Source organism: Athene noctua, chromosome 15 (assembly GCF_965140245.1).
Source record: "Athene noctua chromosome 15, bAthNoc1.hap1.1, whole genome shotgun sequence".
Classification (NCBI taxonomy): domain Eukaryota; kingdom Metazoa; phylum Chordata; class Aves; order Strigiformes; family Strigidae; genus Athene; species Athene noctua.
The window spans coordinates 4,724,250-4,742,726 of NC_134051.1; the positions used below are offsets into that span (position 1 = coordinate 4,724,250).

The 18,477-nt window shown below is 54.3% G+C and overlaps 2 protein-coding genes across 8 annotated transcripts; both read left to right on the plus strand.

The window, feature by feature from the left end:
* The first annotated feature begins 15 nt into the window (after nt 1-15).
* On the plus strand, nt 16-12,272 carry HAGH (hydroxyacylglutathione hydrolase). 7 transcript variants are annotated; one of them, XM_074918879.1, is made up of 11 exons: nt 85-130; nt 675-722; nt 2,474-2,504; nt 3,952-4,133; nt 4,601-4,665; nt 6,287-6,404; nt 7,477-7,585; nt 8,506-8,609; nt 9,084-9,185; nt 9,654-9,733; nt 10,259-12,272. In XM_074918879.1, the coding sequence occupies exons 4-11, from the start codon at nt 4,029-4,031 to the stop codon at nt 10,356-10,358; spliced, it is 783 nt and encodes a 260-aa protein (XP_074774980.1). In that variant the 5' UTR covers nt 85-130; nt 675-722; nt 2,474-2,504; nt 3,952-4,028; the 3' UTR covers nt 10,359-12,272. The 7 variants fall into 7 exon arrangements, with proteins under 7 accessions (XP_074774977.1, XP_074774976.1, XP_074774979.1 ...); XM_074918880.1 differs by lacking the exon at nt 85-130 and adding an exon at nt 230-246; XM_074918876.1 differs by lacking the exons at nt 675-722; nt 2,474-2,504 and having other exon boundaries at nt 16-130; nt 10,259-10,382; nt 11,901-12,272.
* An 823-nt stretch (nt 12,273-13,095) lies between these two features.
* HAGHL (hydroxyacylglutathione hydrolase like) lies at nt 13,096-18,419 on the plus strand. The gene is made up of 8 exons (XM_074918831.1): nt 13,096-13,364; nt 14,277-14,341; nt 14,417-14,534; nt 15,078-15,186; nt 15,384-15,487; nt 15,593-15,694; nt 15,780-15,859; nt 16,186-18,419. Exons 1-8 carry the CDS (start codon nt 13,260-13,262, stop codon nt 16,349-16,351), a joined length of 849 nt encoding a protein of 282 aa, XP_074774932.1. The 5' UTR covers nt 13,096-13,259; the 3' UTR covers nt 16,352-18,419.
* Nucleotides 18,420-18,477: the final 58 nt, after the last annotated feature.

Sequence of the window (18,477 nt, forward strand, 5' to 3'; positions counted from 1 at the left end):
GGAGGGGGCCGGCCGGGCGCAGCGCCGCCCCCGCCGCACGCCGGGGCCGGGGCCGGGCCGGGCCGGGCCGGGCCGCCGCTGCCCGCCGCTGCCCGCCTCCCCGGGGCCGGCCGCAGGGCGGGGAGCAAAGGTAACCGGGCCGGGCCTGGGCACCGGGCGGGGCGCGCCGCACCATGCTCGGCGGGGGCTGGCGGGGCCTCGGCACCGCCCTGGCGGCCCTGGGAGCTGGGGCCCTGCTCCGAGCCGGTACGTGGGGCGGGCGCGGCGGCTCGCCCGGCGCCGGGGACACCCCCGGTAGGACTCGCCAGGCCGGGCTGCGCCTCCTCTGCGACCGGGCCGGGGTGCGGGGGACCGGGCCGCGCCCCCGGGTAGCGGCGGGGCGGGGGCGGCGGTGGGATGTCCCCTTACAGCGGGGCTGGGGGCTGTGCGGTGACCTCCTTGCAGCCAGTACCCGCGGTGGAGGGGGTGTGCGATGTCCCCTTTGAGCTTGGACCGGGGGGGCCGCCGTGCTGTGCCGCCCCCCTCCCCCCGCCTCCCCCCCGTACAGCCGGGACCCGCGGGCGCTGGGCGGCTGCAGGCACCCCGCCCCGGGGCTCCCGGTGGGGTTCAGCCCGGCTGGCAGCGGGTCCCCCCCCGGAAGTTTGATGGGGCAGCGTTTCTCTTCTCGTTTCCAGGCTCAGGGGTGCGCCGAGGTTTTTAAGCTGACTCACAGCCCCAAGTAGGTCAGTACCTGCTCAGCTGGAGCCTGTCTGTCGGTGGCTTTTTGCATCAATAACCGATCTGGGAGGCTCCTGACGAATTTTGGGGCTGCCAAAGCGCTGGTTATTGCCCTGCGAGGAGGGCTTGGGCAACGCGGGCAGGCATTTAAACTGGATTTGATGGATAGCAGTCTGTATTGGCAATGTAAACAGAAAACAAACCCTAAACTGTCAAAGCTTTGCATTTAAATGTAGGGCCTCAATTCCGAAAGCATCTCCTTGAAGTAGAGCTTGGGCTTTAGCTTCGCAGTGTCTCTGGGAAGCCTTGCCAGAGGCCTATTGCATCACTCCAGTTCTAAGACCTGGCCCTAATGAGTGAGAATCCATTGACCTTAACTGCCAGACTTGGAAACCCTGATGCTGTCTTGAGAACTGGCAAACTGAGAAACTAGCAGCTCCAAAGTTCCCCAGGTTGCAGGGTGGGTGCTGCCCCTTCCACACAGGTTTTGCTCCACCAGCGGGTGGGTGCCTTGCCCATGTGACTGGACCCGGCTGTGCCGCCATCAGTGTGGGCCAGGAGGGCAAGTCAAGTGGGAGTGGGAGTTGCCCTGGATTTGTGGACTTGGTATTGTGTAGAGCCACAAACTTGATGGGTATCCAAAAAATATCTGCGTGCAGAGTATGTAAAAAGTGAACGTAGTGTTTCTTCTTAGGAGGCAACACAGGGTTGTTCATCTGGGTATGTGCGTGCAGTGGTTTTTGAATGACAGCCATGTTTAAAATAAGAATTTTCCACTCTTTTCTGTAATAAAAAGAGTAAAACAAATGCTATGGAGGAAAGGTATGAAGCACCCCTTTTCTGAGGGAATCCACTTTTTTACACCATGGTGCTGCCTGCTTGCCTTCAGTCTCCAGCACGTATGCATTTGTGTGATAACATTAATGCTTCTCATCTGCAAACCCTTTTCTCTTGGCGATTCAAGCTGCACTAATGAACCGTTCCAGAAAGCGAAGCGTGTGATTCAAAGGCTGCTGGTGTTCTGCTCTTTCCAGTCCTCTCTGCTTCAGGCATGAAGTCAGGAGGGACGCGTTACAAAGCGGAGTGCAAATGAAGTCATGGGGCATTAATTTTGGAGGAGATCTGCAGGCGTTAGAGCCATCCTGAAACGATCTGTGTCAGTGCTGGGCCAGGGCAGGGGTTACGTGGGAGCAGGATGGGTCCGAGTGCGCCCTTCCTTGAAGAGCAGCGCTGGCCCATGCGTGAGAGCACTTCTGGTTTGCTCTCCAAGTGGGCAGGCAGGAAAGGTGCAGCTTAGTTGCAGATGGGGATTCAGAATGAGTTTCATGCTTCATGGATGTTTTCTCATTCCTTTGTTTAAACTATGTTTTGGAAAACGTTTCCTTATGCGGTGTAGCTTGTTTGTTTGTTTTGCAAGAATTGTGAATTAAACAGGCAAAGAGAGTTTGGGATCACAGCCAAGGTTAGAAATGGTTCATCGGAGGAAAGCATTTTAAATATGTGAATAATTCCTTGGACTTGAAGTTAAGGTTGTGTTTTCATTTGTTTGTTGGTTTTTTTTTTTTTCCCCAGCTAGTGTCTAGCATGCAAACAAACATGCAGTATATATAGCTCTTGTGACTGATAGCATCCAGAAGTGCTTCATGTTAGGGCCGCAGTTAAAGAGCAATTGATTTTTTTTTTCTAGTTTTTTTTTCTTCTGTCACGGAATAGTAAGGGTGTGTTTGGTTTTTTTTTTTTGTTCTTTTTTTGAAAGGACTCTTCTGCTCCAGAGGAACACTCGGCAGGTACGGATGCGTTTCTCGATGCTACATGCCTTCACTACCAAATACCCAGTGCATGCCTATGCTGTTGTACCTTGGGGTTTTCTCTGCAGCATTCTGTTTAATTTTACTACCATCTCCCTCCTTACTTCCCTTCCCTCATAAGCAAGTGAGACGGTGGAAGTAGAAGTTCTGGGCAGGACAGTTGTACCAGAGGGACCTTCCAGGGCTGTGTTGGCAGCAGCTGCATGCCCCAGTCAGAGCTTGGATCTCGGGTTTTGCAGCCTGGTTGGCCCTGTGGATCTGCAGAGCTGCGGGGGGGGCTGTGTTGGCTGCAGCCAGTCTGTGGGGCCTCTTCTCCCTCAAGCAGGCTCTTATCAGGGCAGGACTGCCCTGTTTTGGGAGAGTGGGGCAGGTTGATTAGGAGCATGGTGACCCCTCCCTTTGGCACCGGTGGTGGTGGCCAAGCCCTGAGCGTAGGGAGCTTTAGGGAGAGAGTCAGTGGTGCAAAATGAAACAGTGGCTGAGCCAGCACAGTTCAGACCCATGCAGTCACCTTCAGGGGTGTGCGAGGGCCTTGGGCCTTCAAACAGCTGATTTCTGACTTGCAGAGACTGATGCCTTCTTCCCTGCATGTGTACGGACCCAGGCCTGAACTGCAGGGCACCAGTGATGAAAGACCTTGTTCCCTTTGCTTCCCGTTTCTTTTTTTTTTTTTTAATGGCAGAGCCTCTTAGGGATTGATTGTTTCTTTAAGAACTGCGTGTCTGTGAGTTGAACAGTGGAGTCAGGTTATTTGCATCTGGAATTAGATTTGCTTCTTGGATCTGATTAAACATTTAACTAAAAGCAAATAGAAAAGTACTGCTGTTGCATCAAGATAGCCCATGAGCAAGAAGCCTGCCTGCAGTGCATGCCTGGTACCTGGCCAGGCAGGGAGCCTTGCCTTCCTCACAGAGAGCCTGTCTTCTCTCCATGCATGTGCAGGATGTGATTTCCCCAAGTAACAAGCCAGATATTTCTCTTGTAGCAGTGTGTGTATTTCTGTATTTCTGTATTTATTTTTTTTTAATCCTTTTCTGTCTTTTGGCTGTAACATGGCCTTTTGTGCTTTTTTTGTTTTTTTTTTTTTGCAAAGTCACTATCCCAGGCTGACCTTTGTCCAGCTGTTCCCTCTCCGTTCTGTTTTCCTGCCCCTTGAAATCTTTTCTCCGATCAAGGTACAGTGCTTTCCCTGCATGAGCACATCTCAGGGAGCAAAGTGTCATGTCCCTCTTTGGTGCAGCTGTGGGGCACAGGTGACACAGCCAGGCACTACGGCTTTGTCCCGTGGTGGCCTCTCTCCTCTTCCTCTGGATGCAGGTTGGGTTGTCCATACCTTTCCTTCTCTGGAGCCATGGGCTGGGGGCCTTGCTGTTCTCTGTCTCCCTTGTTCACTGGGTTAACCTGAAGTTTGTTTTGGGGTCCCCAGGTCCAGCACAGCTGCGAGCTGTCTTCCTGCACACAGAGCACGAGCAGAGGAAGTCAAAGACGGTCACACAAGCCGACATGAAGGTGGAATTGCTGCCAGCCCTCACAGACAACTACATGTACCTCCTCATTGATGAGGAAACCAAGGAGGCTGCAATAGTTGATCCTGTGCAGCCCCAGAAGGTAATGCTGTCTGCAGCCCGTGTGAGCAGGGCGCTCACCGCTGCGGGCCTGGGAGATCCTTCCAGGTTGCCACATCCACAAGAGTATTAGTCACATGCTGACTCAGGCATCGGGGAAAGACAAGAAATACTGGCCATGCATAGGTACGGACAGGGCTTCACAGGCAGAGTGCTGCTGGCTTAGGCAGCTTGTCCCTGACTTCAGGGGTTATTGACCTGATTTTGGTTTTTGCCCTTTGTTTGATGTAGAGCAGAAAAGAGAAAATAAGCTTAGTCATGGCTAGTTGGATCAGAGACCTTGTGTCCTGTTCTATAATTACGATTTGGAGAGGGATGAGCTCTCTGCAGAGGTGCTGGTTTGGCACTCAGACCTTGGAGCAGTTGTGTCCAGGTTACGCCAGGCACCGGGTGTGCTCTTAAGTCATTTCATGTGAGTTGTAACGCCCTTGCTGTGCCCTGTGCCTGCAGGTTTTGGATGCAGTCAAAAAGCACGGCGTGAAGCTGACCACTGTCCTGACCACACATCATCACTGGTAACTATCTGCTGTGTTGGGATCCCTCTTCCCTCTTCAGAAACACAAACAGCCAAGAATTGTTGCTTTTCTGGATCAAGTTGTTCTTCTCTAAGCAGGAACTTAGGTGTGAGGAGAAGGATCAGAGCTCAGGAGGTGTTGCCTTGGGCTTGCAGTGACCAGGTGCACTGTCTAGACTGCAGACTCTGGTGCCTTTAACCTTTAAAATGCTGACTTCTTCTGGGTGGCCAATGAAATAAATCTGTGTGAAGGTAGCTGTGGAGTGTGAGAGGGAGCACACTGAGGTGCCGGGATGTTCCTGTAAGGCATGCTACTCCCAGTCAGCACTTGTGGGAGGATTACCTGCGTTGCAGATTAACTCTGCCAGGGTTGTTGTTGTGGTTTAAACCCAGCTGGCAGGCAAACACCATGCAGCTGCTCACTCGCCCTTCCCAACCAGGGGATGGGGGAGAGAATTGGAGGTGTAAAGGTAAGGAGACTGGTAGGTTGAGATAAAAACAGTTTAATATTTGAAATAAAATTATAATAGTAATAACTGAAAATACAAATGAGTGACACACAATGCAGTTGCTCACCACCTGCTGACCGACGCCCAGCCCATTCCTGGCTAGTGATCCCAGAGAAGCCAGAAACCCAAAACCACAATCCTGGAAGCGAGAGAGCGAGCTTCCCGGCCAACCCTCACTTGTATGCTGAGCTTGACATTATATGATCTGGACTATTCCATTGGGCAGTTTGGGTCCTGTGTTCTGGCTGTGCTTCTTCCCAGTTTCTTGGGCACCTGCGCACTAGCAGAACATGGGAATCTCAGGATGGGTTGGGTTAGAAGGGACATTAACAATCATCTAGTCCAGCCCCCCTGCCACGCACTTTCCAGTAGCCCAGGTTGCCCAAAGCCCCGTCCAACCTGGCGTTGAACCCTTACGGGGAGGGGACAGCCACACCGTCTCTGGGCAACCTGTGCCAGGGCCTCACCACCCTCACAGCTTAAAAGTGTTACCCCTGTTGAAAAGTCCTTGATTTCTTAGCAATAACTAAAAACATCAGTGTATTATCAACATTCTCCTCATACCAGATCCCATACTGAATCCAAACCACAGCACTATTCTAGCTACTAAGAAGAAGAAATTAGCTCTATCCCAGCCAAAACCAGTTTTGCTTTAGCAGTTTTGCAGTGCTGAACCTGAGTAACATCTCCCATGGGTCACAGTGGAGCCACCTCTGTGCCCTGACCTGCAGGACCAGCACTGCAGGTGGATGCTGAGCCGTTTGGACATCTGTGTGCCTGCTCCATGGTGTCATGTGGGACACTAAATTACACGTACCCCAGTTATCCGAATCTCTTCCTGCCCTAGTTACTGGGGGGTTGACTGTGAGCCCCTAAGGCTGGTGTTTCCCAACTAGATATGAACTTGGGGGGGGTTATTCCCTCCCTTGCTGGCCCAGTTACTGGAGAAATTATCTCCACTCGTGTTGGTGCAGCATATCCTTTGATATGAGGACAGTGTAGATAGTGGGAGAACAGCTGATTAGAAATGGTCACCTGGAGGTTTTCATTGCAGTATGAGTTATGATAAATTTGTCTCTATCCCTGCACAAATCCACTCTTCTGACCTTTCAGGGACCATGCTGGAGGAAATGAGAAGCTCGTAAAGATGGAGTCGGGGTTGCGTGTGTATGGGGGAGACAGCAGGGTCGGAGCGCTGACGCAGAAAGTGTCTCACCTTACATCACTCAAGGTAAAGGGAGTGAGCTGCAGGACTCAGCTGGGGGCATCTCGCCTTTGTGTCACAGCCTTAGAGATGGGCCAGCATGGTCCAACTTGAGTTAATACTGTGGTCACAGCTCTTCTACCATCCCTTGGATGTAGGTGATAGTTTAAGTACAGCTTTTGCCCTTTTCCAGCCCGGTGAACCATAACCCCTCTATTACGTTTTGGTTGGTGATACTTCACTGATGAGAACATTGACGTGGCTCTGACACCGATGTTGCCTGGAGCGTGCTGGTGTGTGGGTGCTCCTTGACAACGACCTTATCTGGGCTAGTAGAACAGACGTGTGAAAGGACAGGGCTTGTGCTCTGCCTGGAGCCGAGTTAAGACCCAACAAACACAAGTGCTCCTCTCTGAGTGAAGGCTGGAATACAGGGTGAAGAGAAAGTGGGCCAGCAGTACTAGCTGCCTGCATTGCTTTTCCAGAGCTAAAGCAGCAAACCTTGTTGGAGCCTGGCTGTTTGTTTACAGATGAGCTGGCAGCTGACATAAACTGCTGTGAAATGGGCAGGCTGGCGTGAATGTCACTGCTAGTCCACCTTTGCGGGGGGACAGCAGCAAAGAAGGGAACATGGAAATACATGGGAAGGTGTGCAGATTGGGGCTGTGGGGGAAGCACCCCCTTGGCCTCATGAACGTGTTTAATCCTTCCCTTTTTGTGAGTGTCGTCCACTTCTTCCCTTCAGCTTCATTTTTGTTTGGAGCTTTTTACACTCGATTAACTTTGTTTAGGATTTTGTGTTGCTCTGGATCTGTTTGCTCCTGCTGCCAAACAGCCACCGAGTCACTCTGCATGTAAATGAAAAAATCTGGTAGTTCTCTTTGTCACAACACCTGCTAGGCAGAAACGGCTCCTTTCCAAATCCCTGCCATAAAACTCTTGCTGGACTCTCCCAGGAGCAGAGCTGATGTTTACTGGCCAGCTATGTGAGAATTTGCCTGTAGCACTACTAGACTGTTGTGATAGTTGCAATTTTTTTCTAACCATGCAAATGCTAGCAACCAGAAGCTTAAGCTCTAGTCTTCTGCCTTCTTCTCAGGTGGGATCTCTTAATGTGAAATGCCTCTGTACGCCGTGTCACACTTCTGGACACATCTGTTATTATGTGACTAAGCCAAATAGCTCCGAGCCACCTGCTGTTTTTACAGGTGAGGAGTTGGGAGGTTACATTGCTGGCAGTCTTTGTTGCAAAGATCTAAGCTACCCCTCTGCCTGTGTGCTCCTGACTCTGGACGTGCATTCATCCCTTCTGCCAGTGGTTAACATCCACGTCTTGCCCCCTTATCAAGTGCTACCCAGTAGTAATTGTAGATTAAACTGGTGAAACCCCTCTGGGTTTGTAAACTATTGCTGGACACCCTACAAGCAACATCGAGAGCGAGCCCTGGATGAGTCCTACATCTACAGCGGTTTCCTCCCGGAAACACGAGCTGTTGGTTTACTGTCTCAGGCCAAACTGTGGCTGATTCCAAAACCTGTTGCTTTTCCACAGATCTGTACTCATGTCTGTAACAAAACTGAGAGAAAATAGGGGTGTAAGAGAGGGCTGGTAGCCAGGTTCTGGATCCTGTTTTGGAGAGTAGGCTTCCCCCTTCCCTGAAACGGCGCCCGGTCTCCCCAGACTGCCATGTCATCCCTCTCCTGACGGACATTCTCCAGAGCTTGCACCAGCTGCTGCATGGAAGAAGTAACGGCTTAAGTGTGATTTTAGAGAGCACTGGGAAGAAAACACGGAGGTGACTCCTCTTTGTTCAGCTTCCTAGCAAAGAGAACAAGTGTTCCTTGTCCACAAGGACAAGCAGGGACAGCGGGCTGCCCACAGGTAGGGAAGCGCTGGCACGGTTTTCCTGGCGAGGCCATGGGGTTTCCTGTGTTTAAAAGCTGCGTTTGCATGGGTTTATGTAGGACTGAGCCTGCGTGGGGCAGCAGCATAACCTGGCTCTGCCTGTGCCTCCTGCTGAGCTGCGGAGAGGACAGCAAGGGCAGGGCTGGGCCTTTGGGGACCGTGTGCTCACGATCTGTGAGGAGCCTTGTCTGGTCCTGATGGTGTGTCATGCCTCCCTTGCAGGTGACACACTGTTTGTGGCTGGGTGTGGGAAATTCTTCGAGGGAACCCCAGAGGAAATGTACAGAGCACTGATTGAGATTTTGGGCAGCTTGGACCCCAAAACGGTATGAACCTCTCCTTTTGTGCTCATAAATTAACTGGCCAGAAACTATGAGAGACATCAAAAAAACTGTCTTCCTAAGAATTGTTCAGAGAGAGAATTTCTCATGTGTTGGAGGAATGAATGCTTACACCAGGAATTGTCTTTAATCCTGAATAGCTGGTGTCCTCTGGGAAGGAAATGCCTACCCCAAATACTTCTGTGCTTTGTGGGGAAAGAGTAGGGCCTGCTTATTAAAAGAAAGACTTAACGAGCTGGGATGCCTGGGCTCTTTCATCAGGCTCATCATTAAATTGGCAGATGATACCGGCTGATAACTCCAGGCCCTTCTTTTGTGCACGTCTCCAGTGGAGAGTGTTGTGTGTCCTGGAGGGCTGACTCCGTTGTTCCTGCTGTGCCATAACCTGATGGTGGTACCTGGAACTCCCCCTTCGTACCTGCAGAGTTACCCGGTGTCACTCTTCCTTCCTCTTCCTAGAGAGTTTACTGTGGTCACGAATACACCATCAACAATCTCAAGTTTGCTCGACACGTTGAACCCAATAACATCACTATCCAGGAAAAGCTGGCTTGGGCCAAGGTAAGCTGGTGCATCCTTCCCCTAGGCTTGATGCTTTCATGGAGTCAGAGCCTCTCTGAGGAGGTAGAGGAGAGAAGACAATGCTGGGGAGAAAGAGAGGCTGAGGAAAGGGAGATAAGAGCCAGGAGCTGTTGTGCGTCCAGGGGAGTGATGTGTTGGGGAGCAGGGTCTGTGTGCAGCCCAGAGAAGATGGTTTGCTGTCTGGTGGAGATGGGAGCCTCCCTGGAAACTCCTTGGTATAATTACAGGCTGATGCCCGCATCTGGGAGGGTCAGCTCTGTCCAGGTCTCTCTGTGTGTAGCTCAGTGCTTGCCTGACCGGCTGTGTGCAAGGCCCTGGGCAGGGCCTGGCCTGAGGAGAGCAGCTCAGGCTGTTGGGTGCACCACCAACCCTACGTGGTTAATGTACAGGACATTTCTTGTTCACCAAAAAATGCCTCGTTAAGCAGAGATCTCCCCCTTGTTACAGGCAAAATATGACAGTGGTGAGCCAACCATACCCTCCACCATCGCAGAGGAGTTCACGTACAACCCCTTTATGCGAGTGAGGTATGGAGATGTGGCTGTGGGGATGGTCCATGTGCTGGGAGGGGGCTGTGGGAAGGGGGAGGTCTCCATAGAAAGAGGGATCCCTAAGTGGGAATTGCTCTCCTGCCTCACCTATTCCTGTTCTGATGCTCCTGAGACCCTCCTTAAAAAATACTGGCTGTCCTGGCAGGAGCTTGCTGCAGTGAAATTTGAAGGGTTCTGGTGAACATCTCTGCCAGCGCTGAAGTCCCTGGCTCAGGAGACAGAACAAGCTTCGTTGTGTGATTATGTTCCTTCATCAAGCAGAGTTTGGCAGACGGGCACAGCAAAAGATGCTGTTCGAGGCATAAGAGTGTTTGCAATTTCCTCTTGCCGATGAGTGTTTAAACCAAGGGAGCTGATAAGCCTGTGCCAAAGCCCTGAGTCTTTGATCTTTAAGTGCAACATTTCCCCTTGATGCAGGCGAAACGTGAGAGTGGTGACTTCATACATGAGATTTTTTCTGGCAGTCTTTGCATTTGCTGTCCTGGTGTTCCCTCCTGGCAGGGAGAAGACGGTTCAGCAGCACGCTGGGGAGACCGACCCCATCCGAACAATGGGGGCCATCAGGAAGGAGAAGGATAATTTCCGTGTCCCAAAGGACTGAGCACCCTGCCTGGATCACTTTAATGTCAGTTTAAGTGTAATTTAGACTATTCAGATGTTTTAGGAGTTGAACCTTCTGTTGTGGTGGAGACAGTCATATTTAGGTTTTTATTTTGTTTTAATTAAGGAAAAAAAAGCACTTTGCCCTTGTCAAGATGTTTTACAGCATATTTATATTATGATGAAGAATATTTATCCTTCTATTGCTGGCTCTCAAACTGTCACGTGTGTCACATGCAGATCATTTTACAAGTAGTGGTACGTGGCTCAGAGTCTGGGCTGGGGAAAGGTCAAACCTTGAGGTCTAGGAAAAAGCACCTGTTATTTTTGTAGGAGCCTGATGCAAATGCAGACAGTGGGACTGTGGCCTGAGATGTCTTCATTTACAACAGAGACAAAATGCTGTAGCTACACTGCCAACTGAAGATTTGAACTTTTCTTCTGTGCCGCTACTTAAACAATTCCGAGTCTGTTGCTTGTGGCTCTGCTAAACCCGGTTCTGGGTGACAGACCTGCTCTGCCACCGCCAGCTCAGGGCTGAGTTTGTGAAATACACGGGTCTGGGAATGGCACATGGGGACTGTCCAGCTTTTCTCTCTGACATTCCCAGTTGTGGCCTGCAGTAAGTTCTCCAGGCAGCGTGCTGGCTTAGAGATTGCACTGTTCCTTTTAACCCTGTCACTTTAACTTAAGCCTGTTTGCATGAACCTGCTTACTGCTCTTAAGTGTGATCTGTGTGTTGTATTAGTACCACACAAACGAAGAAGGGATTTGTCTGCTGGCTCAAAATCCTGAGAAAGAACCACTTACCTAGTGCCTAAGTGCGTGTCTAACAGGTGAGCAGCGGTGAGGCTCCTCCTTCAGAGGCCTTGCTGCCGGTAGCCAGAGCAGCTGCTTTGCACCTTGCTGGGAGTAATGTGGAGTTATTAGCTGGGTGCTGGTCCCCAGTGAGAGCAACAGTCCTGGGGATCACCAGCAGCAGCCGTGCTGGGCCTGGGAGACTCCAGTTTAACAGGCCTGGCTTGGAGCAGACGCTGTGTGCTGCTGGGATTAATCACCCTGCAGCCTTGTGCTCGGTCCAGCCCAGCTAGAGAGGCCACAGAGGTGACGTTCTAAATGGTGAGGGGGTCCAGGCGTTGCCACATTAAACAGGGCTCAGATCTCGGACCCCCTGAGAAGCCACATTAGTGTGGCACGTTTCTTTGTCTTGGCTGGTCCACGGGGCTTAAAAGCTGTCCCTGTTCTTGGACTAGTGGCTGCGTGACCCCAGCTTGGAAACTGCAGGGAGGGAATGTCCCCTCAGGCAACTTTTCTGACAGCGTGTCGAAGTGGATTAGTAGGATAAACTTGGGGGGAAAATACATCCAGATTTTCAGTGGGGGGGTCAACCCCCTCCCGCTCTTCCCACCCTCCAGCTCAGTGTCTTTAAACAAAAGATGAGTGGTAGGACCCAGCCTTGCGGGCTTGGCATCTGCATCTTTAATGCATCTTCCTCCTAATTATATTTTCTTCCTTCTTTCTTGGTCTCGGCTGCATACTGCAGATCTGCTCAAGTACAAGAGATTTTCAAAGAAACGCTTTGCATCTGGAACTAACAAAACCTGATTTTGGTTCCAGTTTCTCCCCCTCTTCCCTGTGCATGTTGGTGAGTAACGCCACACTGGAGTCCGTAACTGCCTGGGTGTCACTGCTCTAACGCTGCTGTTCCAACCATCATGCTGAGTGGCGGTGTGTGAGCGGGGTTTGGTGTAGCACCGTTTCTTTATTTGCTTTAAAAAGGTAAATTTTATGTAGTTCAGAAAGAAAAGTGGTACCTGAAACTTTACTGCCTCCTTAACTTGTGCTGCTACACTGGAGCGTGACTGTACTGATGGTTCTTTGACAAATGAGCAAATAAATAACAGCTGGAAACCGAGCATCGGTGGGGTGGCCTGGAAGAGGGGGAATCCTTATCTCACTATTGTTTTATTTTTTTTGTGCTAGCGACTGAAGACGAGCAACTGTAAGCGTTTTTGTATCGAATCTTGGGGGGCAGCAGGTGGCATTTTGGGGATCCTCTGGGGTTTATTCAAGGCTTGCTACAACTGTATTTTATTTTGAAAGAACAGAGCACGTTCAGTGCTTGCTTTCCTGCTGCCCAGCGCCGTTCCCTCCATAGTCACCCCGAACTGGCGGGGAAAGGAGCAGGGCACAGCCCTGTGCCTGCCTGCCTCCCGCTTCTGGTGGGCTTTGGGCTCGAGTGGGCTGGAGGCCGACGCTGGGGCTCCAGCTGGGTCCAGCGTGACCCCCATCCGTGTCCGGGACCTGTCCTGAGCCTTGCAGCGTGATTTTGTGACTCGGGGCGCCTGGGCTGCGGTTTTGGGGTGCGGATCGCAGTGTGCTCCAGCCTGGCTGCTGGTGGGTGGCAGGTCGTGGGGCCTCGCAGGTGCGTGGATGCGGGGGTCCACGGTGAGACACCGCGGGGGGGCTTCAGCCTCACACCCCCCCCTCCCGCGTTGCGCCGTTGGCGGGGGGCAGGGAGGAGAGACCCCCCCGCCGCGCAGCGGGGCCGTGCGGGATGTCACCCCGCCCCACGCAGCGTGGTCCGCCCCGCACTGCACCGGTGGGGGCGGGACGCGCCCGCCCGCTGCGGGGAGGGGCTGCGGGTGGTGCCGCCCGCAGGTACCGGCCGCGTCACGCGTGGGCTCCGCCGAGGGTCGCGCCGGGGGCGACGCGGCGGAGCTGGGAGGGGGGTGTATGTGTGTGTGGCGGGGGGGGGAACCGCAAACCCCCGCGTGTCCCCGCCCTGCGGCTGCGTGGGGACCGGGCCGCCCTCCTATTCTGTTGCGTGGGGCCGGGGCCGCCCCCCTGTTTTGCTGCGTGGGGCCGGGCCCCCCCCGCCGTGTCCCGTGGGTGAGGGACCATGAAGGTGAAGGTGATTTCTGTCCTGGAGGACAACTACATGTACCTGGTCATCGAGGAGAGCACCCGGGACGCCATCGCGGTGGACGCCGCCGTCCCCAAAAGGGTGAGAGGTGTCCCTGTCCCCCCCCCCCCCCGGCAGCTCCCTGACCCGGGTGGGCTGCGGGGTCCCGCTCGGGGGACGTGTCCGTGACGGTGGCCCCACGCAGGGTTTTGGCGTGTACAGGGGTGCATCCCACTGCCTGGGTTAACCCCTGTGTGAGACTCCACTCCCACCCACCCCTGGGCTGCGGGGGGTCCCCACACTGCCTTAACTGTCACCTCCCAGCCCTCCCCGTGCTCCAGCCGGAAAACTTGCATACCCCAAAGCCAGTAAAAATAGCCCAAAATTAGGGTTTGGAGTGTGTCTCCCACGCGAAGTCCTGGTTTTCAGGAGTCAGCTGGGGGCAGGCAGGGAGGGCAGCGGCCGGGGTCACCCCTCGCCGCTGTGACCCCCCCAGCCCGGCGACCCCCTCGTGCCGCCCTCGGCCGTTGCAAACGCTGTCGCGGTTTTTAAGCGTTTGTTGCTGACTCGGACGTTTCCTTCCTCTTCGAGGAACGTAATCAGGAGCAGCCGGCGGGTTTGTGAGTAGTGATGAATTTTAAGTTGGCGTTTAAAGGCTCCTGGCAGCGGAGCCGCGGGGTTGGCGGCCCCTCGCCATCGCCAGGGTGGGTTCCACAGCCATGGCGGTGACTCCGTGTGAAAGCCCTGGCCATAAAACGCCGCTGTTCCCGTCCACCTGCTTTGCTCCGTGTGACCGGGTCAGGCGTGGGGAGCTGAGCCTTCCTCCCACACTCCTCCTCTCACTCTCCAGCTGTTGGTGTTGCCCGTTTGCTCTGCTCTGCCCTCACAGAGCAGTGCTGTACGGGACGGGCATGGCGGGCGCCGGCTGTTCATGGCATGCGGGGCGGCTGTAGCAGCCACGGTGCATGTGTCGCCTCTGCGTGCTCACCTCCTTCTGCTCGGACTCCATTTCAGTTGCTGGAAATCATCAGGAAGGAGGACGTGGCGCTCAGAGCGATCCTCACCACCCACCACCACTGGTAAGATTCACCAGGGGTTGGGGACGGCTGTGCCAGGTGCGGGACCGGGTGTCCATCCCTCCTCTGCTGCCGCAGGGACCACGCGAGGGGCAACGAGGAGCTGGCGAGGCTCTGCCCAGGTCTGCGGGTGTACGGTGCCGATGAGCGGATCGGGGCCCTGACACACAAGGTGACCCATGGCCAGGAGCTGACGGTACGTGGCTGTAGGGACGGCGGAAGCACCACAGGGCTCAGTCCCTACTGCGTACATGGATCCTGCCCTGCTGTGGGGAGTGCAGCCGGGCGATGGCACCATGCTGGGAGCTAATGGGGTCGGTGCCTGGATGGGGCCATGCTTGGGTTCCCTGTGCCAGTTGCAGACATGGCACCGTGGCTTTGGGGCTGGGACTGGAGGAGAAACCTCATCCCGTTCCCTTTGGGATTGCGTGGGGGGGACCCAACCCTGTTCTGAGGCCCTGCTGTGCTCGGGTTCCCCATGTTGTGGGGCGGTTGCAGACGTGGCACTGTGGATTTAGGGCTGAGACTGGAGGAGAAACCTTGTCCCATTCCCTTTGGGATTGCGTGGGGGAGACCCAACCCTTTCTTAAGGCTCTGCTGCCAAACACCATGGGGCAGACATGTGCAACTCACTGAAACCACCATCCCCGGGCACGTCTGTGACCTGCTGAGCCCCGGGTGGGTGATGCTGTGGGGTTTGGGGAGGTCTGGGGGGGGTCCTGACCCTCTCTCCCTGCAGTTTGGGGCCATCCGGGTGAGGTGTCTCTTCACCCCCTGCCACACCTCAGGCCACATGTGCTACTTCATGTGGGAGGACGGTTCCCTGGACGCTCCGGCTCTTTTCTCAGGTATCCTACCCTGCTGCCAGGCACGCTGGGGGTACCAGGGATGTGGGGCGTGCTGCCTGCATGCTGCCTGGCTCCCTGTGCTCAGCGCTCACGGGGAGAATCGGGGGGGGGGGGCTCCCACCCAGCCCCCCAGCCCCCCAGCCCTGGGAGCAGGGCAGGGTCACCTCTGTGCTCGGACCCCCCCGCTTTCCCCACAGGTGACACCCTGTTCGTGGGAGGCTGCGGGAAGTTCTTCGAGGGGACGGCGGAGCAGATGTACACCAATCTCACCCAGGTCCTGGGGGCTTTGCCGAAGGAAACGGTGAGTGCCCCATATCTCAGCTCCGGCCTGGGGAAGGACCCCAAAATTGGGAAGGGGCTCAAGGGTGGCATGTGTGACACTGGGTGCTTCCTGCTGGCGTTGCAGAAGGTGTTCTGCGGCCACGAATGCACTGTCCGAAACCTCAAGTTTGCCTTAAAAGTGGAACCAGAGAATGAAATAGTGAAGAAGAAACTCGCATGGGCCAAAGTAAGTGGCTGAGCCACTGCTGGGGTGGGGGCAGGGGAGGTGTTGGGTGCCAGCAGGTTTTTGGACATGTCTGGTTCCTCGGCAGCAGCGGGATGACGAGGACCTGCCCACGGTGCCCTCCACGCTGCAGGAGGAGTTCCTCTACAACCCCTTCCTGCGGGTCACGTAAGCGGCGGCAGTGCCTGGGTGGCATGAGGGGCCCCGACTTGAGTCAACCCTGAAGCGGACGGGTCCCAGCTGGCTGGTCCTGCCCCCAAACTCGGCTCCCCTTTTCCCTCCAGCATCACCCCTTCTCCTGTGGCTTCGCTATCCGGTGGGAAATACAAGCCCTGACGGGGGTGTGGTGTGTGTGTGCCGGGGCGTGCCGGGATGCAGGGTCCTGCAAACAGCCCCTCAGCATGAGGATGTGACACCCCTGATGTCCATCCTAGCGGGGGGGGTCGGTTTCCATCCCGTCCCCCCCAGTCACAGCAGAGCCGCTCTCCTTGCAGGGAGGAGCCCTTGCAGAAGTTCACGGGTAAGACGGACCCGGTGGAGGTGCTGAGGACGCTCCGTACCGAGAAGGATAACTTCAAGAAGCCCAAGGAGCAGCCCAATCCCCAGGCTGTGCTCGCGTTTGACTGGGGCCTTTTCAGCCCCTTCCTTGAGAAGAAGTGAGCGGCTGAAACGCAGCATCCCCGTCGTGGTGGCGGCTTTTCTGCCCCGCGGCCGGCTGGCTGCAACTTCCTCCCATAAGACTCGGCAGTTGGGAAGTGGTTTTTGTCTTTTAACCTGCTCGTTTCAAGGCTGCTCTGCTGTGTCCCCTCCAGCGCCCATGTCTGGCTCCCTGGGGCCTGCGAGAGCTCTGCTGAGCTTCCTTGGGGAAGGGAGTGCAGGGGGAGGTGCTTCAGCCCCCCCGGCCATGGGTCGGGGGGGGTTTTGGGGGGCAGAACACCCGTGTTCACAATGGTCAGGTTGGGGGGTGTGCAGAGCATGGAAAAGCTTGGAGGGGCTGCGGTGCTGGATCCCATGGCCCTGCCGGGGCTGTAAGGCACTCCTGCCCGCACCCCTGCCCGCACCCCTGCCCGCACCCCTGCCCGCACCCCTGCCCGCACCCCTGCCCGCACTCCTGCCCGCACTCCTGCCCGCACTCCTGCCCGACCTGGGTGCTTCATTGCACCAGGCCCTCCCTTGGCCCATCTCAGGCCAAGCAAGGGGCAGCTGGGGAGTTTTTCACTGATGCTCAGCAGCACCTGTGTGACTCCAGACCTAGGCTAACAGAAACCCTCTTTGCAGTGGGGGTTTGGGTATTTTTTCCCCCCTTTTGTTTTTGTTTTTTTTTTCCCTTATTTTTATAGCAGGCTAACATAGAAACATCACATAGGGATCTGTAATGTGATCACTGACTTACAGGAGCCGTCCAAACCCCTCAAGCCATGCGGTGCGCGCTCTGGTGGAGGTCAGGCCTGGGGGAGAGCGTGCTCTGACCCACTGGCCTTGTGAAATACTTCTCAAGGTGTGACAGTTTTTAGGCAGCAAACAACAATGTGTGCTCCACCCCCCCCCCCGAAGATAAAAAATTGGAAAAGAAAAACATTTGGCTGCAACTCACATTTACATTGCCTTGTAAAATAGAAAAAAAGGTGGGGAACAGCTGAGTTTAAGCCTTTTCAGCCTTCAGTTTGTGCAAAATCAGTACTGTATTTTTTTTTTTTTTATGTCTGAGAAATGCATAAAGCTTTTATTTGCAGGTGGTGGGGAAGTGCCTTACAAATCAATAGTTTTTTTGGGGGAAAAAAGGTAGAGCTTGATGGTAGCTCTGTAAGTAGGTGTGAAAATCCCTCTGAAGGGTCTGAGTGTGGGCAGGAGGTTCCGTGTGGGAGAGTCTCTGGTTTCTCCTTTACCTCAGAGTGCAGACTGTGTGCAGCTGTCTTGGTGCTGCTGAGTTTACATCCATTCTGGGTAGTTCAGGTGAAAACACGGAGCAGAGGAGCTGGTCCTGTAATCCTTTACTGCGTGTTGTCATTTTAATCAGTGTTGACTACAGACTGCATAGCTCCTAACACTGGAATTGAGTTGACTTCAGGATCTTTCATGCATGGACTGTGGGCTGCACCCATTACTGCTGAAGCCTGGTTTGTGGCAGTTTCTTCCCTTACTAGAAACTAGATTAAGGTTTTCTTTTTTCCTTTTATTAAGTTATAGTGTTAGAATTTACTCTCCCTGCCAGGAGAGGGAGAATTAATCCTGCTGCACAAGTTGCCTTGGTACTGTTGCCCCAAGCTGCTCCGTTTAACTGTAACTGTGCAGTTTGTAGGTGTTACCTGGGGGCTCCTCTGGATGTTTATTTACACTGGGAGCAGAGGGGCACCCCTGCGTGTTTGGGGGGTCCCTGAGCCACCACCCACTCAGAGGCTGGGCAGGATTCAAGCTGGAACAGACACCCAGGAGCGCTGCAAGGGGTGAGTCCTGCAGTGGCTCAGGCCGTGTGCATGCTGGTAACTGGGGAAGAGACAAAAGGTGGAGCCCCCATTGTTTGATTTACAGCTCATTTAGCTTTATTTATTTGTGGACTTCTGGCTTGATGTGCATGTTTTCAACAGAAACAGAATGTGTTTCTTTCGCACTGATGTACGGTGTTCCTGCTCTTGGCCCTTCGGCACACTGGGCTGAGTATCTCCGGCAGTAGACAACGATGTTATGGTCTGGCACAACACTCTGTTGTAAATCTGTGCCATAAATCTGTGTGGAAAAGGGCATTCGCTGAACTGCCGCCTCACTTGGGGAAATGAACAGGGTGGGGA

Excerpts from the sequence above, each read along its gene's own strand:
- HAGH (XM_074918877.1), top strand. The coding sequence starts at position 174 with ATGCTCGGCGGGGGCTGGCGGGGCCTCGGCACCGCCCTGGCGGCCCTG. Across the intron at positions 4,134-4,600 it reads ATCCTGTGCAGCCCCAGAAG|GTTTTGGATGCAGTCAAAAA; the intron begins GTAATGCTGTCT and ends CTGTGCCTGCAG. Across the intron at positions 8,610-9,083 it reads GCAGCTTGGACCCCAAAACG|AGAGTTTACTGTGGTCACGA; the intron begins GTATGAACCTCT and ends TCCTCTTCCTAG.
- HAGHL (XM_074918831.1), top strand. The coding sequence starts at position 13,260 with ATGAAGGTGAAGGTGATTTCTGTCCTGGAGGACAACTACATGTACCTG. Across the intron at positions 13,365-14,276 it reads ACGCCGCCGTCCCCAAAAGG|TTGCTGGAAATCATCAGGAA; the intron begins GTGAGAGGTGTC and ends ACTCCATTTCAG. Across the intron at positions 14,535-15,077 it reads CCCATGGCCAGGAGCTGACG|TTTGGGGCCATCCGGGTGAG; the intron begins GTACGTGGCTGT and ends CTCTCCCTGCAG.